We start from the raw sequence: 25,722 nt of genomic DNA, 5'->3' as shown, positions 1-25,722 counted from the left end.
GTCTTTGTAGATGACATTCTTCTCTCCATGACAGGACTGAACTAATGGCCCAACAGGACGTTTACGGTACACTGTGCAGCTGAACATGAGGTCTTTCAGATGAAAGAAATGGTGAGAGGAGATCTCAAGTCTCTTTTTAAGAGTAACACCATTAATACCCAAGAGTGCTGGGTAAATTTCAACTGATCTCTTGGTGCATTTTAAATCTCCAGGAATCTTCACATGAATTCCTTACTGTTCATTTTCTGACTAAGGTGTACTGTTGATGCACTTACATGCTCTTTTACTGCACCACAAAACTGTCTGCAATTTCATCATTTACAAAAGTTCCTGAATGACTTATTAAAGAATAAACTTCCCTACAAAAGATCATGTGACAAATACCATATGCTATCATACAGGTAAAACTAATTCCTTGAACATTTCTGAAAAAGTCGCTGAACTATGCTACATTTCACTCAATCTATGTTTCCATTTTTCACCATTCTAAATGTACTTGTTAGTTTAATCCTCTGCTTTATCATTTCAAATGATCATCACTGACTAGGCATTTTAAATGCCACTTCAGAGAAGTTTATATTAAAACAATTAATACTTCCTGTGATGTGTGATTTAAAGATGGTTGCTTTCCCTAGCTGTCCAATAGCAGCCCAATTTTCTATCGCTGTTGGCAAAACTTAATTCTAATCAAAGTATTGGATGAATTTGTTTCTTTTCCTTTTTTCTTTATGTCTGTTTTTGCGCTTCAAGACTCATCTTTAAGAAAACAGGACAATAATTAAAGTGTGAATAATCAACATGCTCAAGTATTCATGCTTGTACCAAATCACCAATGATTCAGAACTACGCAATGCCTTGATTTGATAAAATTACTAACGACAGATGTTCAAAAATTTCCAGAAAGAGAGTTAGCTTCAAAAAATCAAGTTTCATAAATGGCAGAGGCAAAGGTATCCCCTAAATATAAAATACATTTTCATGCATCTTAAATAAAAAACTAGTTCTACAAATTTAGTATTCAAATGCCTTTCCTAAAATTTCTTTATAAAACATAATTTTCCACTTGCTTCTTGTACACAACAGTATCTAAATATTTCCACATGCAAAATAACCAAGTGTAAATAAAAACAATAACTGACCTTGGGAAGAGTATCTTTATACTGACACTGTTTGAAAGCATCACCAAAATAATCTGCAGCCTGATTAGCCAATTTAGCTATGATGGCATCTTTCATTTTATCTGGAATAAAATATTAAATTGACCATTACAATTAAAATATAAAATAATCTAATATATCGTGACTCAATATAGACACTGACATCACAAGTTTGTACATTTGTCTAAAAAAATCCTTACTGATGAAATCAATTCATCTGCATAGAACTTAATTATTCCACAGGTAAATACAAAGAGTCAAAACAGCACAATGGTTGCCAGGTGTTACGGGGAAAAGGGAATAGAGAGTGACTGCCAGTAGGTATGGGGTTTCTTTCTGGGGTGATGATAATGTTTTAAAATAAGATGGTGGTGATGATTACAAAACGTTGAAAAATCAATGAAGTATGTACTTTAAAGGGTGAATTTTATTGTATATAAATTCTATCTCAATATAAGGTGCTAAAAAACTATTCTAGTTAATATCACTTCCACCTGATGACTGCTCCCTTATTTTCAATTTCTCTGCACTCAAATATTCAGCCCACATTCCAATCTGTCATACTACCTTACGTGCCTTATGAGACTTGGTCTCATTCCCTCATTAACAGTGCCAGGGACTCTGCTTAGATGGCTCCTCCTGGTCAATTAGGTCTGGTTGAAATGAGACCTCCTCAAAGAAACTCTTCTTGACTCTAATGAATCTAACATTAGCATGACTCACTCTTACATACTTACCCCACAGCCAGGCCACCAGCTATATCACATAATCCATCTTATTTTATTTATAGCAATTACCTCTCTCTAAAATTACCTCAGCTACTTAATTTCTTGCTTATCATCTCCCTCAAGCTAAAATATAAGCTTCCTGAAATAAGTAATCTTGTTTGTCTGCTAACTCTATCTAGAGCAGGGGTATCCAAACATTTTTCAACGTTTTTTACCAAGGGCCATATGCGGTAAAATACACAAACAGCCGGGCCACTCTCTTGAGGTGAAGTACATATTGCCTCACCTGGTTTATTTAAGTAAACTAAATATATTTTCGGAATTTGCTGTGGGCCAATTAACAATGGATCATGGGCCTCAGTTGGCCCGCGGGCCACAGTTTGGACACCCCTGATCTAGAGGCTAGAACTGGAACACAGAAGGTACCCAATAAATACTTGCTGTATCAGTAAATTTTTGACATATTCCAAACCTACATGAATATTATTCCAGAGTTCAGTGTTTTAAGACAATAGCTAACTATCCATTCTATATAAAAGACTTCAAGGACAGCTTACATTTTTTAACATGCATTTGCTCCACCCTAAGTTCAGAGGAAAGCTGAAAAATTTAATCCACGTGTCAAGTTCAAAGAGGAAAGCTCTACAGTGAACATGTTATATTCTAACTACCTTCAAATTTGAAAAGCCTATCACTTTTTTCCATATGTGACAAAAATGGAGGACAAACTGGAATTACCTCTTGTGGCTTTTAAAAAAAATACTTCCTGGGCTTGTGCCAGCATAATAAGACTGAGGGTCCCAACAGTATCTGGAGATATGTCCACAGTAGGCTCTCGATTTAAGGCAGATAAAACCGTCTCTTTAATATGTAAAAAGGCACCACTAGCAAACTAAAGGGAAGAAAAGAGAATTTTTAAAATTTATAGGAATTCAGCAAGACTTAGTTTTCTACAAAATCATTTACACACAAAATCATTTCAAATGTTAACTCAGTTGAACAGTTACTATATTTAAATTTTTATACTGTGGAAAACAGATCAAAAACATTTAACCTACAAACAATAGGGTATTTTTCTAAAACACTACAGAGCAACAGGAACTTTAACAAAAATTAAAAGTCAACTAAACACAAAACAAAGTAAATTAATGGGACAAATTGATTAAGCTTATTTTTAGATATACATCCTCAAAACAAACAAGAGAATGGAAGTAGAGATAAAACATTAAAATGTTTTTAGTACTGATATGCTCTTGCTTTGATTCCCAAACAAATTCATCTCTCAAAAAAATTAAACATGCCATACTTGGGGAAACCTCAAATAGTATAGCTACCTAGACCTCTGAGGAATACCATAACCATTCATTGCTAGCAATTTCTATTTGGCTCTCAGAGCTCCTTGGTGAAACGTTATCCATCAGATTTTTCTTCCCAATTATATTTTGCTGAGGTAAACACTAAAATATCTTTGCTTTTATGAAACAAATGACACTGGGGAAAAGGAAGCAGTCTGGAACTGAAAGGTGATGTGGGTATACAGATAAGCCATGCAGAAATAACACAAGGTTAACTGTTTCGAGTGATCATCCGTTTTCTGCAGTCACGAAGCATCCTAAAACGAGAGTATTTGCAGGAAGTGATCAGCCGACCCTGCTTCGTAAACAAACAGAATCACAGACTAGAACAGCAAAGGATCCAGTCTCTCATTCACAGATAAGAAACTGGAAGCTTACATAGGTTACAGAACCTACCGATGGGCACACAGCTTCTTGGCGGCCAGCAGTCTAGACAAGGATCTAGGTCATCTGATACCACTAGTTCTCTTTCCATCATACTGGGTGACCTCCTGTGAATCACAGAGGTGACTCATAGAACGGAATGTGTCCTCAATAATGCAGAATGCCCTCCAAGATCTCATGTGCCAATTAACTAAGTTACAGTTACTAGAGAAGTATGCATAATTTTAATTTTACTTCATTATCACATTTTTAAATATTTGCCATTTATGGCCTCAAAAAGAAAGGGCATACTTTTTATCTGACTGTATGAGAAGCCACAATTTGGAGCATGTTGTTTGCTAAAAGTATGTTTTCCTCTCACTTTCCTAGAACAGCATTCCTCACCTCTCCCATAAACTTTAACAATGGGAAAAATCAAACTCCACCTCTAAGACAAGCAAATTCCAGAGCATGAGAATGGAGGACCATTTGGAATTCCATTAAATTTGGAATCAGAACACCTGAAACCACAATGGACCACTTTATTAATACTTCTGCCTTTTGTCTCCTTGTCTGTGAAATGAGAATGACATTATATAACGGGGCATCACAAGGTCTATCTGAGAGTCAAATAATGTACATGAAAACACTTTTTGTAAATTATAAGGCAATATCAAATACGAAAACATGATTATAGATGATATCACTTAATAATCACTTATCATTCTTTAAATTGAAACAAAAAAGCTGAGTCAATAATAAATAATTGCCACAAAATAATATGCCATAGTAAGAAATGACACTATCTAAAAATATAAATTTAGCCAATTTAAAATGAACATTATATATCTGACCAAATTTAAATATGACCACAAGTCTCAGAGTTAAATTTTTCTTGCCAAGAGGTCTTAATTTTTGTGACTCTGGTGAAATTTTACGGGTGTCTCACTATAAGAAAAAATATATATGAAAATAGTGTACAATTTTTTAAAATAAGGTCATTTATTTAAAAGGGATTTACCAAGGATCTCGTCTCATACATTTAATCATTTGTTCTCCCAACATTTATTGAGCCTTTGTTATGTGCCAGGCACTGTGCTAGGTGCTGGTATAAAATGATGAGGAAAAACAGAGCTGGTTTATAGGTAAGCAGTTTATCTAAGGGCTTCATTGAGTCATGAATTTAATGACTCAATTCATTAAAAAGGACATTACTTTTCAAGAAAATATCTGTCTGTAAAAGAAACATCTATAAACCTAAAGGCAAATTATTTTCAATTTAATCCAACTTAGTGTTGATTGTTATGTAGTGACTACTGTTCTGCATACCTGGTAATGCTTAGCAGCGATTTTCAATCCTTCATCATTATCCAGGTTCTGTTCTGCTGCAATCTGGCTAGCTAAGGCTGCACAATTGAACAACACACAGCTCTTTTCATATCCTAAGCTTGCAAGAGCTGTAAAAAATTGAGAAGGAGAAATTTATCAGATTATTTTTTTCTAAAGAAAATTAATGTTTTAAAGAGAAATACTATGACCTCTATCCCATTGCCTCTCATAAAAACAAGTTTCCAGACCTGTTTTCTCACCCACAATATGCTCCCATATTTCCACCTGCCCTGCCAGGCATTTATATCCATAACAATATTCCCAACATCTAAAATTCAAAAGATCAATAATATTATTCCTTCTTTCCCTTTACATCCACACTGTTATTGGTCAGGTTCAAGATGAAAAGTCATTCTGTGTCATTTCTCACTTAAATCCAAATAAATTCATTCCATTTTTCCATCACTCCTCTCAAAATTGTATCTTCCCAACTCATTTAAACCAACTCCTCACTACTCCAAAACTAAGCCAATGCCAGAGTTGCTAGTGGGCCTCCCATGCCTCACTCCTTTATGTCAATATATCTCTCAAAGGCTTGCAAATCATTTGCTTAAAATACTACTCTGACTGAGAATCTACACACCTCACAACCATTTGGAGAGCTTCTATCCAAACATAGAAAATGACAATTGTTGGCAAGCAGGTAGAGAAACAGTAACTGTTGTGCAATGTTGGTGCGAATGTAAAACGGTGGAGCCAGTGTGGGAAACAGTATGGCAGTTCCTCAAAAAATTAGAAAATGACCATAAGATCCAATAATTCTACTTCTCAGTATCTTCCCAAAAGAACTGAAAGCAGGATCTCCAACAAGTGTACACCCTTGTTCATGCAGTAATATTCACAATAGCCAAAAGGTAGAAGCAACCCAAGTGTCCACTGACGGGATGAACAGATAAAGCAAATGTGACAAATACACACAATGACATATTATTCAGCCTTAAAAAGGAAGAGAATCCTGTCACATCCTACCACATGGATGAACTGTGAGGACATTATGCTAAGTAAAATAAGCTAATTAAAAAAAAAATACTGCACGTTTCCTCTTATATGAGGTACCTAAAGTAATCAAGTCCATAGCAACAGAAACAGAATGGTGGTTATCAGGGATTAGAGGAATGGGTGAAAAAAAAGTTGTTGTTAAAGGATACAGAGAACGTTTCAGTTTTGCAAGATCAGAAAGTTATGGAGATCTATTTCATAACATGAACATACTTAACACTACTGCACTTAAAATTGGTTAAAATAGCAAGTTTTATGTTGTGTTTTTTTAACCACAATAAAAAAGACAGATTCAATCACAGTGATAGCCAGAGTCTTACCTAATGTGCCAAGCATCCAGCAGCAAGCAAAATAATCAGAAGGCTCCTTACAAAACAAACAAACAAACAAACAAACAAAAACACTGAACAAACCAGCTAGGAGAATCAGAACCCACTGTGTGTGCCACAGAGTCGTGCCATAAAGTAAAACTTTCCTTGCTACAGTATTTTAGTAGTCTCCCCTGTAACGGTGGCCAGTTTTCAGCTTGCCTACAATCCAATTCTAGCATCCTCAACCTAAAATGAAGCAGACATACACAGCAGCTACTGAGATTTCTTAAATAAATATATTAAAAATCTGTAATAACCAGGATGTGAGGAGAGCCTGCAACAAAATAAAGATCAAAGTCAACTGAAAAACTGTGCCCAGAGTAAACAAAGATGATTCCAATAACAGAAAATAACATTTCAAAGATCCTAATTAGCATCCTTAAAGAGATTCAAAGATGGTACATCCATAAAAGAAGAACACGATGTTATTTTAAAAAGAATAACCCATGAATAAGAAAAGGCTCCTGGAAATTAAAAACTTGACTGCTAAAAGTTTTTCAAAAGAAATATTAGAAAATAATATCTAGGCAGCCCATAAAGTCAAAGAAATGAAAAATGTAAGAGTTATGAGTAGCTCAGTAAGCCAACATCTGACTAATTCAGCATTACAAAGAGAAGAGAGAAAAAAGCGAAGAGGAAATTACCAAAGAAATGTAAGGAAATGTTCCAGGGCTAAAGGGAATATGAGCCTTCAAACTGAAAGGGCCAACAATAAGTGCCAGATACGAGAAAAATGAGAGCCAGTTAGATTTTTTGAGATTTCTAAACACAAAGGATAGAAAGAAAATTATAAAAATCTTCCCAAGGGAAAAACAAAAAACAGGTCACCTACAAAAAAACAAAAATCAGACTTCTCATCAGTAACACTGGACAGTAAAAGGCAAGGAAACAATGCCTTCAAGTTCTGAAGAAACAATTCTAATAAATTCAAAAAGTATATGTTAAGGCCAGGATGGCTGGAAAAAAAGAGAGCAGGGGACACAAGGGTAGGCAATCATTTCCGGAAGGTAAAAGAGGGACATCTCATGCTGTCAAGTCTTTAGCTTTCACTCTGAGTGAGGTGGGAAGTCAGCAGAGTTTTGAACAGAAATAAAGAATCACTCAGCCCACACTGTGGACAACAGACTGCAGAGAAGCAGCACTGGTGAAAGCAGGAGACTAAACTGCTGCAGTGAGGTGCTGATGGGGTGGTGACTGACTAGAATGGCAGCAGGAGAGGTGCTGAGAGGTGACTGGATTTGGAATGTACTTTAAAGAAAAATCTGATAGGATTTGCTGGTAAATTAATTGGATGTGGGGAATGAAGCAAAATAGTGTCAAGAATAACTCCAAGGTTTCTGACCTAAGCACCCAGGTGCCAGAATTTCACACCAAATTCGCGTGAGGGCGGAATGCAGACATTTTCAGAAAAAAGGAATTCAGAAAGTTGACCTTGTCTCAGAAAGTTACTTAAGAATGTATTCTAGCAAAAGAGGAAGACACAATATCCAGAAAACAGTGTATCTAACCAAGGGAGCAGTAACAGTCCAGGATGTTAGTTATGCAGCAGCATTATATAGCAAACAGTCCAGATTCAAGCAAAAAACAGAAAGGCCATAAGTGAGACTCTCGGGAAGCAGGGGACTCCAGAGAAATAAACAGTAAGACTGAAAAGTTTAGAAAATCTTCAGAATATGATAAAAGCACACGATGTGTATGGTGGTGGAGCAAGTTCTACACACACACACACACACACACACACACACACACACACACACACACAGAGCAGTGTAACAAAGTCATGGCTAAATATGAAGCAACTGGTCCTAATACATGACAAAAAGTGAACTTCCGAAAGAATGAAATACAGTCCAAGCAATGTAAGAGATACATAAACATTTTAATTGCAAGATACACACACACACACACACACACACACACACACACACACACACACACATTATCATCTCAGGCTGTAGTCTGCCATTTTATTTCAACATTTCTCATGTATAAAAGACTTTGTGAAAAAAATTTTTTTCTTATGATTAAATCTTATCTTTTTTCCTTTATGATTTCTATCAGATCTACACTTAAATCAGGTTTTTTTTTTCAAAATAAAAATACTCAATTCTCCTTTCTTCAAAGAGATATTTTTTCCTAATATTCAACTCTTCTCTATTTGTACCTGAGCTCTTTTTTTTTCCACACTAAGCTTTTCAAAATGAAAATAGCTGTTATAAAGTTTTTCTAAAAGTCAAACAATTGTTTAAAAAGACTACAGAAGAAAATGAAAAATCACTCAATACCCTCCACCTCCCAGAGTTACCCACTGTTCATAACACAGCAGCTCTGAGCTGTAACAGCCTTTTATTCAATATTCCATGGATATAGCTTTAAATGTCAAATATATATTTACATTATCATTCTTAGTATTCTAAAATTATACAATATTCGAATGAATGAGTAGTTTGTGCTTTATTTAAGAAAGGTATTATTGAAGGACATTTAACTCCCAATATTTGCTAATAGAAATGCCTTGATGGAGTACCTCCTGCTTTATGTACACTTTTTTTTTTGCCTCCCACTTCTTCCAGGAACTCGGATCATCATTTAATCTACCTCACTTAGGTATCCGCTAGTTCTCCTGCCATTGGCTCCCTATACTCAGCCTACCAGTTTGCTTGTCACAACAGCACTAAAAACTTTTCTTGACCTTGCCTCTCTCTCAGCATAATGCTACCTTTATCCTAAAACCTTTACTGCAAATTTTCCGAAATAACCCACATTTGCTGTTTCCATTTCATCACTTCTCTTCCACCTCTCAAACTGACACAATTTGGCTGCTTTAGCATAACCTTAGTGAAATTTTTTTCATTGCCAAATCCAGTGACTTCTCCAACCTTACATGACTTGACCTCTGTCAATAGTGTTCCAAGCTGGATGAACATCAGAGTCACCTGGAGATATTTTCAGATTCTAATTCCAGTGCCTCTCACCTTGAAATTTCCTATTACATCTGGCATTCTGTAACTTTATCCTTAAAGATACCAGTGCATCTTTAACATTTCGCCAGGTAATTCTAATGTGAGCCAGGTTTGGAAACCACTGGCCTCCATGACTTTGAAACATCTCCTGGCATTCAATTCCATGTCTCTATTTTGCCCTGGTTCTTCTGAGATCTGAAAGCTTTTTCTCAACCTCATTCCCAGGACTCTCTTCCACCGTTTCCCCTGAATGTTATATTCTCTGGCTCTGGCTTTCACACTTTTCCCAATCTATACTCTACCAGAGGAGATAAATGTTTTATCATTTAATGATAACTGTTCCCAAAACCATGTCTGTACCTCTTTTGAGCTTTAAATCTATTATTTCCAAATGTCAAAGAACAATTTCTACCTAGAGAAAACACAGAAAAGTCAAACTCAACCTGTCTATTGAAAGGAATAAATATCTAACGGTCAAACCAAGTTATAAATCTTAAAGTAGACCCTTAACTCTTACTCTTCCCTCTGACTGACAGCAGACCCAGTCAGTTTCACCTCTGAAATGTCTCTCAATCCCATCACTTCTCTGACCCACATATATATATATATGTGGGTCATATATATACACCTTGTTTAATTTCATCCATCTCTCACCATTTCTAACTGGTCTATTTCTTCATAGTTTCTGGATTCATATCCAGCTTCATTAAATCCTTACCATATGACTTTAGAAACTTAATCATTCTAAACCAGTTTGCTCAATGGGCTATTGGGGAAGTAAGATAGTCTGTGTAAAGCCCCTTCCACAGTGCCTGGGTGGAATAAGTACTCAATAAATGTTAGCTATGAACATGTAAGCTAGATGAGTACAAAACTCAGGAGCATACTCTTTACAATTCTTCACAGTCTATTTTCCAATGTCTTCACCCTCTGTAATCCCCAACTCATGGTTTCAAGCCCTAACAATAATTAATAGTAATATGTATATAATTTATCCTGCATAATATTGTTATGTAATAGTATATAGTATATATCCTATAATGTATACGTACTGTAATAATATATTGCATATGGTTATATAACACAATATTATAATTTTTCATTGCAGCTACTATCTACTGAGCACTGTTCTAAGGACTTTACGTGTATTCATGCATTTGAGCCACACAAGAACCCAGTGAGATAAATAGTACTTCACAGTACTAGTCCCCACTTCACACACAAGAGAAAAGGAAGACACAGAGAGGTTAACTTGCCAAGTTAAAAAGCTTTCACTCTTACGACCTTTAGTTATAATGTTCTACCTGTAATGTTATTTTCTACCTGGAAAAAACAAATTTATCCTTCAAGGTATAACTCCAACACTGCTTATTTAAAACAGACAGAATTAATTTCCTCATCCATGCTCCCCCAAGTCTGTTCATAGACTGATCAACTGTCTTCCCAACCAGCCTGAGTACAACTGTCTTACTCACTTTTATAACTAGGACAGTGCCTGGCAAGGCATAGGCTCTCTACAAATATTTGGAAATTGCATTGAAAGTTGAAGTTAAAAAGAAAATGAAATGTAAAACATCTTATTACTTAAATAGAGTCATTTGGAAAGCAATTTTTAAAACCTAAAACAAAGTGTTTAGACCAAGTTTCCTACCAGTTTTAATTAAAAAATTACATACCCAACTTTACAGATCCTCCAAAAAGTGAACCTTTATCAAAAGCATCCTTCCATGTAAACGTCAAGCAGATCTTAATAAAAAGAGAAAATGGAAAACTATGTTACCTTCTTGTATCTCATCAAATATTAAGTCTCTTTCAAAGAAAAACCCATAATGAGGAAAAAGACAAAAGCTTCAACCTATCTAAAATATTATCTTCTCTAGCCAATCAATTCATTTTCCTGTTTTGTAATTTTTTTTTCAAATAAAATACTGGCACTAAGTTATTTCAAATGGTCACTCTGCTTCAGTAATTGTACATATTGTCTTCTCCAGAAAACACGATCTTATTCATCTTTATTAACAAACAATGGGTTGAACAGAATAGGAACTTAATAAATGCTTGTCATATAAGCCAAGAGAAGCACAGGCAATAAAGTAAGTATTACAGGTTTCCCAGAAGATAAAGTTAAAAACTATTCCATGATGACAAAAGAGAATGCTTATCTTTGGTGGATGGGTAAAGTAACATTTTATTTCTTGATCTCAGCAATGATTATATTATACATGTATTTGCTTTGTGAAGATTCAAGCTATACATAAGATATGTTCACTTTTCTATATATCTGTTATACATGAATAAAGAGTTTACTTAATAAAACAAAAAACCACATCTCAGGCTTCTAAAATAGTCCACACATGAAGGTTTAAAAGAACTTAGCCTCTTTTAAATTATATATGACAATCTAATTTTCTAACTCTAGATTAATTTTCAAACACACAAAACTAGAAAGAATAACATAATGAACCCCCATATCCCCATTACCAATTTTACCCTTTTGCCCTTTTTGATTCATCTACCCCACCCCCACTTTCGCTGCCCATCCATCCCCACCACCCCAAACACACATACTTTTTTCCTGCAGTATTTTAAAGCAAATCTCAACATATTACACCTATAAAAACTTTATTACTAGAATATTTAATGTATTTTTCATTTTAAAATTTAGAAATGTAGAAATTAAAAACTTTCAAGGTTCCCAAATAAAATTGTAATCCATCAGCATGTTCACTATCCAGCCTTTTAGAAAAAGTAAAGTTGACATTCTTACAGTGTAACATCTAATCACAACAGCACATTGTATACAAATTGTATGCAATTTGTTTACATTTAGGTACTTGAACAATTTTTTAAATACATAAACTGAGACTAATACTTTCTGATTTATATAATTTCCTTAATTCTGTAAAAGCTAAAGGACACTGTAGATTAATTAGTCAGTAGGTCTTATTGATATGAAATGCAGTAAAAAAAAAAGAAAGAAAGGAAGGAAAAGAGGGAAGAGGGAGGAAGGGAGGGAGGGAGGGAGGGGGAAGGAGGGAGGGAGGGAGGGAGGGAGGGAGGGAGGGAGGGAGGGAGGGAGGGCGAGAGAGAAAGAGAGAGAGAGAGAGAGAGAGAGAGAGAGAGAGAGAGAGAAAGAAAAGCAGTCCAATGCTATACGTGAGCCCAGAAGTGACTGAGGAATGACATGAATAGAGTTCCAGGAGACATTCTTCAAAAAGACATAGATTCATATCAGATGAGCCTAAAAGCTTCCAATTTGTATAAAAGTCTCATAAAAACCTAAAGATAGTGAAGAGACACCATTTATTTTAATAAAACGATACCATGGGTGGGAGAAAATGGGTGATTTGCCATTATCATATAATTTTGAAACAAATTAAATAAATGACTTACCTGATTTTCAGAAAATGGGAACTTAGGTTCAATGGCACAGACCTGATCATAGTATCTAAAAAAGAGAGCAAAATTAAAAATTACCAGAGCTCAATATTATACGCATTTATGCAAATACAACTGGTTAAAGAGTATACTAAAATTATTCATGCTTACTTCAAGTGGCCCACAAATAAAATTCAATCAGCCATTTTTAAGTTAATGAACATAATCTTTTAACGTGTAACCCAGGAGCTAAAACGCATGCAATGAAAAAAACAGGGAACAAAAACTCATACTCACCACCAAAGAAAAATACTTATCAACTGTTATTGGCTAACAGCAAACTAACATCTGCCCAGGAAATCAAACTATTTCTTAAAATATTTTTTATTAGTATAACTGTTTATATCCACTGGGAAAATTAATATTTCCACTTCTGTCCATCTCCACCACTGCCACACAGTTCACCAAAGCGACTACCCTCCCTTTAAAGAAGCCTAACTCAAAAGTTCCCTAGCCAGCCTATCTTGTTTTCTCCGCCCTGATTCTTTTCAACCTGTTCTCCACAGAACAGCCAGAAGGATCATCAAACATGAAGCAGTCTTCCCCTTCATCAAGATGACCACTGAACTAGCAAAGGGGATAAGGATGTATCTAAGTCCAAGCTTTCTAACTGGCCTCTACAATGTGCTCCTTCCCTTATCTCCCTGCACCGCAATCCCTTCATCGGGGCTATCTTCCCAATGGTTATTTCTGAGGCCAAGTCTTTGGAGAGAAAGGCAACATGTCTGAAACTAAATTTTTGGCTGGCATGGCCATGAGTTTTGTTACAAACAGGAAGAATTGAGCAATTAAGGAACTACATCAAACATAATGGGAGCCAGGTTTCTATAAGAGAAAGGAGTTACTAATAAGAGAAGGGAGAAGGCTAGAATAAACTCTGTGGCTTTGGACTGGAAATGGAAGTATCAGTGTAAACCCACTTTGTAATACTGTGGAAAAATGTGTGTGTGTGTGTGTGTCCTAAATGTATATGCTGAGAGGGTCTAGCAGCAGTAACACCTAGTAGTAATAAGCACACCTAGTGCCCAGATAAATAATGCTCTGCGTTAAAAGGAGCCAGTTCTCCTTATATAGCTGACTCACCACGGAGACTGAGAAAACTGAAGACTCAAGCCTAAGACATCTTGCTATGTCCAAAAGCTAAGGAAGCACTCAAAAAATAATGAGGACACATCAAAAGGACACAGTCCCCTAGCTTCAGGGGACTCCCACTAGCAAAGTCTAGAACAATTTAAATAAAATAAATAACAAATCATAACCCATGGAGGAAAATAAGATCACCATTCTGAAGTAAAATAAACAGGTCACTAGGAAAAGCTCTACCACACTGTACAATGCCAACTAATAAATCTAGAAAAAATAAGCAAGTAAGAAAAATCACTATTTGGTACCTTTCAGAGTATAGTATCCGATTCAGGTAAGATTCATCAATGGATGCTAAAACACGAAAGTCAGATGAAAACAGGACATTATAGTCTCAAAGTGTCTCCCCACAAAATACTATTACAACACATTTATTAACTATAAGGTTAAGAAACCTGGCAGACACCGTCTTAACCAAGCCATAAAAATGAACATTACCAGCAACAGAACAAATCAACATTCTGTTCTTCCTGATAGCATTAAAAAAAAACATGGCATCACTCTGGTGGTACTACTGCCCCAAAATGCATTAGTCACACGAAAATATGAGACAAATCCTTAATAAGGGACATTCTACAAAGTAACTAGCCTGTACTCTCTAAAAATGTCAAGGTCGTGAAAGATAAGGAAAAACAAGAACTGTTTCCAGGCTGAAGAAAACTAAAGAGACAACAACTAAAGGCCACACAGGATTCTGGATTCAATTGTGCACCTGTAAACGACATTATTGGGAGAACTGACAACTTTTTAATGGAATCTATGGATTAAATGGTAATATTCAACCAATGTTAATTTCCTGATTTTGAAAGTTGTACTGTTGTTATATAGGAGCGTGTTCCTGTACTTAGGAAACAAACTCTGAAGTATTAAGTGCTCAAACCCTTTAATGGATTCCCACTATTCTTAAAACTACATCCAAAAACGCTGGCAAGGTCTAGCATTACCTGGCCATCACTCAACTCTCCAAGCCTCACCTCAGAGTACTCACCATTCATCCTAGCCGCTGAAGTCTATGCTCTCTCCTGGCCCCAGGCCTTCACACACGTTTTTCTCTGTACCTAGAAACTTCCCATCACAATTTTCTACCTCTCTTGTCTAGGCTGACGTGTCATCAGAGAAGCCTTTTCTCATTCATTCGTTCAACAAATAAAAGAGGGCTGACAATTAAGTTCACGAACTTGTTACAACAATGTTGCTAACCTTTTTTGATATCAGAGGGATTATTCATTATGAATTTGTACCAACTGGACAAACAGTTAACCAAGTTTACTATTTGGAAGTGCTGAAAAGGCTGTGAGAAAAAGTTAGACAATCTGAACTTTCTGCCAACAATTTATGGCTCTCGCATCACGACACTGCACCAGCTCACACGGCACTGTCTGTGGGGGAATTTTCAGCCAGTAAACAAATAACTGTATTGGAACACCCTCCCTACTCCCCTGATCTGGCCCCCAGTGACTTCTTTCTTTACCCAAAGATAAAGGAAATATTGAAAAGAAGACATTTTAATGACATTCAGGACATCAAGGGTAATATGACAACCGCTCTGATGGCCATTCCAGAAAGAGTTCCACATTTGCTTTGAAGGGTGGACTAGGCGCTGGCGTCAGTGCACAGCTTCCCAAGGGGAGGACTTCGAAGGTCACCATGGTGATATTCAGCAATGAGGTAGGTAGCACTTTTTCTAGGATGAGTTTGCGAACTAAATTGTCACACCTACTATACTAAGAGCTTACTATGCACCACAGTTCTAGGACACAGGAATTCAGCAGTACAGAAGCATTTTAAAATGTGTACCCATGAGAAGCTTCCTGCTAGAGGGATAGACAAACAACATAAGTGAAAATATAATATAGTAGACAGTGATAAGTGCTATGAAGAAAATTAAAGAAATGAGGGATAAGGTGTGGTATCTTTACATTTTCTACCCTATTTGATTTACAAATTGCAGCAATGTTATTAGTGCAAGATTATCTCAGTATCTTCACCTCAAAACCAATAATCAGAATGTAAGCAATAATTCTGAAGTCAAATAGAACAGTATTTCTTTCCTGGTCTATAAAACACCAGCGCTTGGAAAAATTTTCAGAAATTGTGCGACTAGTTCCATCAATTTTATTTTACAAACAAAACAGATATTTCCCCAATGCAACAAACTAAATTTTAACCCACAAAAGTGTGACAGACTGATCTATTTAAAAATTTTACCAAGTCTATATAAATGACTCGAGTTAAAGAAAACAAAACTAAAATTACCAACTATTAAAAAATAAATATCAATGAGAATACAACATATCAAAAATCAGTTGAATGCAGCCAAAAGCAGACTCAGAAAAGACAGTCCTAAAATAAATGTATTAGAAAAACAAAAAAGATGAAAAGTTAATCATTCAACACAAAAAGGAAGAAGAAAAAGAAAATAAGTGAATGACAATAGCAGAAAACAAAACAAAACAGATTTAGTTTGGACAAAGAAAAAAGTGCAAACCTTTAGCAAATCTGATCAAGGAGGGAAAGTCATATATAATATATGAGAAACATTAGGAATAAGAAAAAAAATTGTAACTACAGATTATGAAGAAAATAAAACATTTTGCAAGGACTTCTGTGTGACAAAAAGATATCATAAAGACAAGTAAGAGACAAGTAACAGATTTGAAAATGAGATTTGCAATATATATAATGGAAGAGGATAAACAGCCAGAAAAGGTAAATTACTCCTAAAAATCAGTGAGGAAAACACAAGCAGCCTATAAAATGGGCAAAGAAAAAGAACAGGCAATTCACAGAAAAAGAAACTGAAGAGTAAATGGAAGATGCTGGACCTCAGAGAAATCAGGGTACTGCAACCTAAAATAACGTACCATCTCTCATCCATCAGTTGAGCAAAAAGCAATAATCTGAATTATTAATCAGCGAGTATTAGGAAGGATATGCAGGTAAAAAACAAACAAACAAACAAAAAAAACAAAGTCACAATTCCTGCTGATGGGAATGTAAATTGATACAACCACTGTGGAGAGTTGAAAAATGCAGATACCCTCCTCTTCCACTTAAAACAAACTGCTGCACAAACACCCTTTTCTGCTTCCTCCCAAAATTCCACTAAAAAAAGAAATTAAAAAGATAAAAATTCACAAGGACCAAAAGAATGGGAAAGGGCACAACAGCATACAAGAGGTTTCAGTGACTTTTTCTAAAAGGTGAAACATGAATGAAGCATAGAAAGCCAAAATTCTAACTGCCTAGAGGGAAGTGAGCTAACAAAGTATGAGCCAAATCATGCCAGAGAAGCCAGCAAGGGTCTGAATTAAGAAGCATGAGGTACCACTGAAGGCAGGAATTCAGTGTGAGGGTGGGAAGAGAAGGTGTGGTGGAAAAATCTTTGAAAGAAACCTTCAGGCTACCAGGTCCTCTACCCAGAGGGTAGGTTTACTCCCAAGAAATGTTAGGGATGTGAAGTACAGCTAAGGTGGTGATGAGCACAGCTAAGTGGGGCGGATGGGGACTGAGGCTAATTGCCTGCACATTCTGTCTCCTTCCTTCCTAACAGCACCCCAGATTTCAGCTGGGTATGTGGCTGCCTTTAATAAAAATTCCTTTTCCTATCCTACCTTTCTATGAGATGTGGACATTCATAACGTCAGTAATATATGCACAGAGTATTGCGGGGCAGTTTCCAGGAAACATCCGGAAGGCCGAGCCCTACGCCTCCTTTCTCTTCCTCTACCCCACTGTCTGAAACTTGAGCCTGACTGCTATCTGGACCCTAAGGACAAAGAGTCCAGGTTTTGCAGAGCAGACAGCTGGAGGGAGCCGGAGCCTGACGAACTTCACAGAACCACTATACCAGCCCTGGACTACCAGAACTACCTACCTACCAACTTTTTACAGGAATAAAATCATAATTTAACTCCCTGATAATTTGAGATCTATCACATGCAGCTGAATAAAAACCTAATACAGGCGCCGCACTAAAAATAGATATAAAAGATTGCACACGTAATTATTGAGATCCCCAACCTCCATTCCCCCGATCAAATTTCAGAAAGTTGATAACGAGGCTTTTTCATGGAAGAAGACTGGAAGCTTTCTCTCTAAAGAAACTAATCGCCACAAAAGACACAGACGATGCTATCTGGAGTTTCCCCCCAAAAAAACCAGCAGGTTTCCATCTGATCACCCTAGAGTAAAGCTCACCGTTTACTAAGGCTCTTCTAGTTAACTTTTAGTCAAAGCCACTTCATAAGGCATGATGTTTATTCTCAATATCATACACATAAATGTATATTTTAGGAAATTTTAATAGAGCCTCTACATGTTAGTAAAAATAAAAAGGCAAGTCCATTACTGGACCTGTTTGCAGAGCTATGTATTTACCAAGCTAGCTTCTATTTTTTAGAAATTAGCTTACCCCCTCCTTTATGAAAATTGTATTTAAAAGTTCATTAAGTTTAAAATGTGTTAATTAACGTTCAGTTTACACAATTATCCAAAAATAATTATTAAAAGATATTCTGCTTGATTGAAATGAACATCTCACAAATGTTTTTTACAGCATATGTACCCAAAGAACTTTTGTACACACCTCCACTATATATATATATTTTTTTAATCGAACTGGCAACCTTTGGTTGTGGTTGAGAGCCCACTGGCCCATGTGGGAATCGAACCGGCAGCCTTTGGAGTTAGGAGCACGGAGCTCCAACCACCTGAGCCACCGGCCGACCCTCCACTATAAAATTTAATAGATAGTAGTCTATTAGCTTACCCTAACCCCACTAGAAGAGCAAGAAGTGAAAAAAAGTAGTTGCTAATGATGCGCTAGGAGAGGATAATGCGGAGATGACTAAAGAAACGTGGTAGCTTCAAAGAGACTATCTCTGCAACAGCCCTAGTACCTAGGAACAGTTCTGTTATGCCTGGGAAAAGAAAAAAAGGAATGAACAAATGAATGACGTTTAAAAGTTCACAGGAAAACCCCATCAAAACCACAATCCACTATTCTCTCCACTGTGGGTCTCAAATCCATGCACCAATTGTCTCTGAAGACTCCAAGCTCTTTAAGGGTTGGGACCGAAACAAACCTAATCTATTCAACAAGATTGTCATCATACTACTCATTACACTCGTGCTTTTTGAATACTACTAATGGAAAATTCTCCCTGAATGCTATTCATGTCTACATAAAAACAGCTTTGGAGATTTTTTTTAAAGTGTATTAATTCTAAAGAATGTGTAAGTATCCCTAAGTTAACTTTTAAAAAATGCTTGTACTAAGTGTCATATAAGGATCTTTAGGACCCAACAGTCTTATCTTTAAAACTGACATCAAGAGGTCATAATCCCTCTGAGCAATCCATTCAATATGCTCCTTTGGGGGAACCATCTCTTCCCCAGTCCATACTGCTTTTATCTACGGAGGATGAATAAATTAAACCAGCTGAGTGACTGAGACAAGAGAATTAAGTACATTTTCCACCATCGTAAATGGACACAAGCCCCCCCAATCAAAGGCCTCCCATGGACTTCCACCAGAGCTAAGGAGAAAAGCACTCTGATGCATGATTCTGAGTGGTACGGACCCCTGCAATTACAGTAGCGCTGCCAGAGGCCATGTCTCCCAATACAGGAACAAACCTAAGAGGAAATCCACATCGAATCGAGAGTATCTCCAGTGACGCCTAAAGCTAAGGAAGCAAAAGTCCTGGACTTTTCACTCCCTGGAACAAACAAGCTAGTTCAACCCGAGCTTCCCTTACTTACATCCTAATGCAGCTGTACTTCTCCTGTGGAACAAGAACGTTACACACAGGAAATGAGATCATTTAACAAGGCAGTCCAGAGAAACTTTTTAACTATCAAGTGCTATAAAAATGCCCTGCTAGCCTCACTGGAAAAGAACCAGGCAAGAACGCTCATTAAATACAGCATGAGCTCAATCAGCTTTGGCTAGAAGAACAAAATTTACTCCATCATGTGCCTAACCTGTTTGTGAACAAACTGACTGCACGCAACTTAGCTGGAAGGTTCTGGTATGTCACTCAAATTTGATTTCAAAAAAAAACTGTAGCTCCTACACTTTGGACTTCTCCGTCTGTCACTTGATTATGATGACCTTAGGAAGGTGGATCATTTCAAATGGACAAGAACAGGCATTTGGGTATTGCAGTGTCCCAATTCTCCCACTTCCCTTAAGCAACTGCTATTTTGACATCTAAATCTAGCCAAGAAAGTCTTAAGACGATGATGCAAAATGGGGGGGGGGAGACGAGGGGAGCCTCAGAGACCCCCCACCACGCCTCAAATGAAAAAAAAAAAAAAGAACACTAGTCCTGGGTCCATGTGGCGAGAGAGAGTGTGGCAGACCGTTCCCCCCAGGTATCCAGATCCACCGAGCCCGAGGGCTCCAGGGCGGGGGCGGGCCGGCCGGCCGGACGAGCAGGCGGCCAGCGGGGCAGCCCGCTCACCAGGAAGGAATGCGGCCACACCTACGGCCGCACCAACGCAGGGCGGGGCGGCGGCCGGGCCGTGGGTGTGAGAGGGAAGGAAGGAAGGCAGGAAGCGGGGCGGCGGGCCGCACGCCACCTCCCGCGCCCGGCCCCAGGCCCACCTCAGGAGCGTCTCCAGCGCGCCCTCGTGCTTGTCCAGCGGGCGGCCGAGCGCGGCGCGGCGCAGCTTGTTGAGCTCCTCCGCCGCGCGGCAGTACTGGGCCTGCTCCTCGCCGCCGCTCGGGTACGTCTGCTGGATAAATTTCACCAGCGGCTTGGCCAGGTCCACCTCCGAGGTCTTCTTTAGTTGTACCGAGATGAACGTCGCCATGGCGAGCCCCTCGATCGCCTTCCGGCCAAATAAACTGCGGGACAGCGGCGAGGCAGGGGAGCGCGGGACACCGGCGAGCAGACTGGCGGACCCACCGGCTGACGGACGTGCGCTCGGCCTGCGATTCGGCTCCGGCCACTTCCGGGAGCTTCCGCGCAGGCGCCCTCGTCGCACCGCCCGCTGTCACGTGAGCGATTCGGGCTGGTAGCGCAGCTCACCTGGGCACTGCTAGGCCTTGGCTGCGCGATGAGGTCCTGGCTTTCTTCGCAGGTGGCGTTCTCCCCTTCCCTCTTACTGCTGCGATGGGTGGACAGACACTGTCACTTAAAAGTAACCATTCCTCCACTCGAACATCTCGGTGCGGTACCCCTGTTATAATACATACCACCCGGGTGTGTTTACAGGGACCTAGGCAGGAACTTACAGCCTCAGGGTTATTGTGACCTCTGGTAATTCGTTCAGTGGGTTGCTATGTGCAACTACTGAGTGCATAATAAGCCTAGAAGGCAAGGTCCCCAGCGCTGTGCAGCTTACACTTAAGATAAGAACGCAGATACCAAAAAAATATGGTACAAAAACAGGGTTCGTCATGCGGGATGTCAGGCGGGGTCTCTGGTCCAACTCCCCACATAAGAACACAGGACACGGTGAGGCCAAAAAGGAACACAACACCCACGGAACCATACATACAGGAGTCATACCACTGTATTCTCACTGACGGCACTACAGTCTCACTGGAGGCTGGAGCCACACTGTCTGCAACCTGCTGTCCACAACTCTGCAATCCACAACCCGCAACCCGCTGTGCTAACTGCAATCCACGCTTGCTAGCCCCCATTTTCTTCTAGCATAGCCACAGAAGTTATATTAGTGGCCAATGGCTTACAGGTTACAGCTGACGGCCAACTAGCCACAGCTGATGGCCATCCAATCACAGTTGATGGCCATTTACTACCCGAGCCAGCACTTTTCTATGTGAGGCCGAGAGCCTGGAAACTGCACTCCTGGCTCTGTCCCCACACTCCACCCCTACAGGGTCTTACCTCACAATCTACACGACAAGGGTCTTCCGTGAGGGGCCCTGTGCAAGGATCCTGGAGGAGAATGCAATATCCTGGACACAGCAAGGCTCTCTGGGCACAGCCAGGGTTTCTCAGGGCACCACCAGTCCTTCTGGGCACAGCCAGACTTCCTGGGCTTCATAGCGTACCACCAGTCTCCCTGGATACAGCCAGGGCCTCTCAGGGCACCACCAGTACTTCTGGGCACAGCCAGACTTCATGGGCACAGTCTCAGAGCACCACCAGTACTTCTGGGCACAGCCAGACTTCCTGGGCTTCTTAGGGGACCACCAGTCTCCCTGGATACAGCCAGGGCCTCTCAGGGCACCACCAGTACTTCTGGGCACAGCCAGACTTCCTGGGCTTCATAGCGTACCACCAGTCTCCCTGGATACAGCCAGGGCCTCTCAGGGCACCACCAGTACTTCTGGGCACAGCCAGACTTCATGGGCACAGTCTCAGAGCACCACCAGTACTTCTGGGCACAGCCAGACTTCCTGGGCTTCTTAGGGGACCACCAGTCTCCCCGGATACAGCCAGGCTTTCTCACACATTCTCCACGGCGGCTGGTCGAGACACAAAAGCAAACATCCGCCAGTTCCACTACATGGTGGTACGTTTCCAAGCAAACAGTCAAGTGGTCCATTAAATTAGGGATGGAAGGCAATTCCCCATAGTCCATAGTCATTCACCAGGGCTGTCCTGGGGGTGAGGGACGACCTTGACCTCACCCTCAGCTCCCACTGAGGACTCAGCAAGCATTTCCTCCTGGGACTACAAGTCCCACATCCAGGCTGCCTCAGCAAGCACTTCCCAGCCCTCAGGGCCGCAACGACCTTCGCTTTCTCTGACCTATGCTGGTTGGGGAACCCTCCATGTCTTTCCACCCCTCCACGGGGGTCCAGCTCTCCAGGAGCTGCTCCTCCTGGTCTTCCTGAGACTGAGTGTTCATATGGACAAAATGCTCCACCACCCTTCGGAGACCTTTGGCCGGCACGGTACCCTGCTCGCTGTGCCATGTGTCATGCGGGGTGTCACGCGGGGTCTCTGGTCCCACTCTGCACATAAGAACACAGGATAGGGTGAGGCCAAAAAGGAACACCCACGGAGCCATAGATAGGGGAGTCATACCACTATATTCTCACTGATGGCACTACAGTCTCACTGGAGGCTGGAGTCACATGACCTGCAACCTGCTGTCCACTACTCTGCAATCCACAACCCGCACTCCACCGTGCTAACTGCTGTCTGCTCTTGCCAGCCCCCTATCTTCTTGCTAACCCCTATTTTCTGCTAGCGTAGCCACAGCAGTTATATTAGTGGCCAGTCGTTACAGCTGACAGCCAACTAGCCACAGCTGATGGCCATCCAATCACAGTTGATGGCCATTTACTACCTGAGCCAGCACCTTTCCACGTGAGGACAAGAGCCTGGAAACTGCACTCCTGGCTCTGTCCCCACAGGATTCTTGGGATGTAGGATATTAGGGTCCTTTGGAAGAACCTAATTAAAACAGGATAATTGAAGTCTTTTCTGAGAAGGTAAACTTAAAATGACTTTCAGTTTGAAAAAAGCCTTGACATTACAAGAAGGGAAGACTGGCAAGGTAGAACATCCCAGAGCAAGGGGTAGCAAGTGCAAAGGCCCTAGGGGGGCAGCATTTTCCATGTCCAGGGTGTTGAAGCAAAAAATTACAAAGCAAGTAAAGAATGGAATGAAATAAATTTGGAAAAGTAAGCAAACGTCAAAACATTCAGAAACTTGTATGCCAAGTTAAAGAATTTGTATTGTAGAATAAAGCAAAGGAAACTAAATGGCATTTAAGCAATAGTGACATTATACAATTAATTTTAAAAGGCCACCCTGTGCATCAATCTGATATTGTATCTCTTGTTAGGATGAAGTATGAACTATACAGTGTCCTCTGTGATATATTCCAGGAAAAAAATGTTTAACTTGAATCTATCCAAACTTTGCATCTAACACAATGTATAAGAAATACAGGGGGGTAGAAGAACAAAGTAAATGATACCATAGGAAGTAACCAAACAAATCCAGAAGGTAAAAAACATCCTGCAGGCTAACTGGCCCTTCTTCAACAACTTATTGTTTTGAAAAAAGCCACTGTTCTATGAAAAGAATTTTGAGTCTAGATTGAATCCTGGATTGAACAGACCACCTATAAAATGCATTTTCAGGACTCTTGAGGAAATGTGAATATAAATGGACTGAGGATAAGATGAAAATGTATTGCCATGGAAGGTGGAGATCATTAACTGGAAAGAGCAAGTCACAGAACAGTATATATATTACAATATCTCATTTTGGTTACAAACTGCATGTATGTGCTTTTATGTGCTATGAAAAAAAGATCTAGAAGGATTGTACCCTAAGGTGTTAGCGGTTGTAATCTTTGGAAGTAGAAATATATATTTTTATTTTCTTTATGTTTGCCTATCTTTTTATGTAATTTTTACAGCATACACACTACTTTTATTATAAAAGTTTATTTTACCAAATTTTTAAAAATTTGTTTTCATCAAAATATTCTAGGTTAAAGTAAAATAGCTATTCTGGCAGCTGTGTAGAGAATGCATTCGATGGCAAGATGGAAACTGGGAAGCAAATCATGAAACCATTCATGAAATCTAGACACGAGACCATGAAAGCTATCATTAACAGGAGTGAGCCAAGTTGATATATTTTTTAGTTAAACATTGAAGAATTTACTGATAAACAAGATACAAAGGTGAAGGAAAGGAAGTGATCCAGGATGGCTCCCCATGATCAGGCCTGCACATCTGAGTGGTTGGTGGAATGATTTAGTGATACTATAAGGAAAACTGATGGATAATCCACTGATGGGGCACGGGATGGAGAGTATTTATACCCAAGCTTTCAAATGGAGTCATTAAATTGACAGTTGGGTATGAGATGAGAGCTCCAGGAGGAGGCCTTGTTTGGGAATAAACAGTTAGCATACAAATTATTTTTAAGCCCCTGGAACTATAAAGGAACACAATGAAATAGAAATAAGTCAAAAGCTATCAGGAAATACAGCATCAGATTCAGTGTCTTTTGCAACAGAAGAAAATAGAGCTCTTGTAGGTTGGTTGACTGGACTGATCCATTGGAGAGAGAATGAAGATTCAGAAGATCTGAACATAGCCAAAGGAGCAAAGTGAATGGTAAAAGGAGAGGAAAGGGTAACCAGAGCAGGAGGATACAAGGGGAGGGATTAACTGTCAGAAAGATGAGAATTTTGTTAATCGTTGAGGCAGATGGAGGGAAAAAGGAAAAGAACATAGATGTGATTAATTTTGTGGCATTGATCCAGAGAAGATTAAGACAATCCTATCTGATGGAACTTAGAAAAAAAATACAAACTCCTTAACATAGCATGATCTGTCTCTGCATAGCTCTTCAATTTCATATTTCGCCACTTGTTCCTCATTTATTACTGCCCAGTCATATGGGTCTTATTTTAGTTTTTCAAGCTCAGGAAGATCTTTCTTTGCTCATGTGACTAAAAATACTTCCCCCTGCATAGTTCTGTTGAAATGTCTGCCCCACATGATGCCATCTATAGTAGATTCCCCACTTGTTAATATCTAGCTCAGCCTTTGTTTATTTCCTTCATAACATTTATCCTAACTTGCAAGTATTTTGTTGATTTAATTTTTCTCTGACTTCCCCACTAGAATATAAGCTCCAGGAGGTCAAAAACTGTGTTTGTTATGATACTGTTGTATTTCCAGTACTTGGCACATTCTAAGCAGTCAGTAAATATTTTTGAATGAGTAATTAAGCTTCACTACTTGTAAAAACATTTAGATTTCTCCTATCAAAATAACACACCTTCCCCTATAACTGATACCTTTATTAATTAGGCATAAGCCAGTGGCCAAAAGAGGATGGTATATTAGGATAGGC

At 39.1% G+C, this 25,722-nt stretch overlaps 1 protein-coding gene across 1 annotated transcript in view; it reads right to left on the bottom strand.

Moving 5' to 3' along the window:
• Nucleotides 1-25,161, bottom strand: part of PDCD6IP (programmed cell death 6 interacting protein) — a 57,169-nt gene extending 32,008 nt beyond the window's left edge. The window contains exons 1-7 of the mRNA XM_081071419.1: nt 23,233-25,161; nt 20,520-21,732; nt 12,719-12,773; nt 11,002-11,071; nt 4,933-5,060; nt 2,624-2,777; nt 1,140-1,240 (exon numbers count right to left, since the gene is read on the bottom strand). Coding sequence (XP_080927545.1) covers nt 1,140-1,240; nt 2,624-2,777; nt 4,933-5,060; nt 11,002-11,071; nt 12,719-12,773; nt 20,520-20,728 — 717 coding nt within the window. The 5' untranslated portion in view covers nt 20,729-21,732; nt 23,233-25,161. The remainder of the gene's footprint in view (nt 1-1,139; nt 1,241-2,623; nt 2,778-4,932; nt 5,061-11,001; nt 11,072-12,718; nt 12,774-20,519; nt 21,733-23,232) is intronic.
• Nucleotides 25,162-25,722: the final 561 nt, after the last annotated feature.

This window comes from Rhinolophus hipposideros (genome assembly GCF_964194185.1).
Source record: "Rhinolophus hipposideros genome assembly, chromosome: 14".
Lineage (NCBI taxonomy): Eukaryota > Metazoa > Chordata > Mammalia > Chiroptera > Rhinolophidae > Rhinolophus > Rhinolophus hipposideros.
The sequence above is the reverse complement of the archived record's forward strand: the minus strand, read 5'-3'. Positions and strand labels throughout refer to the sequence as shown.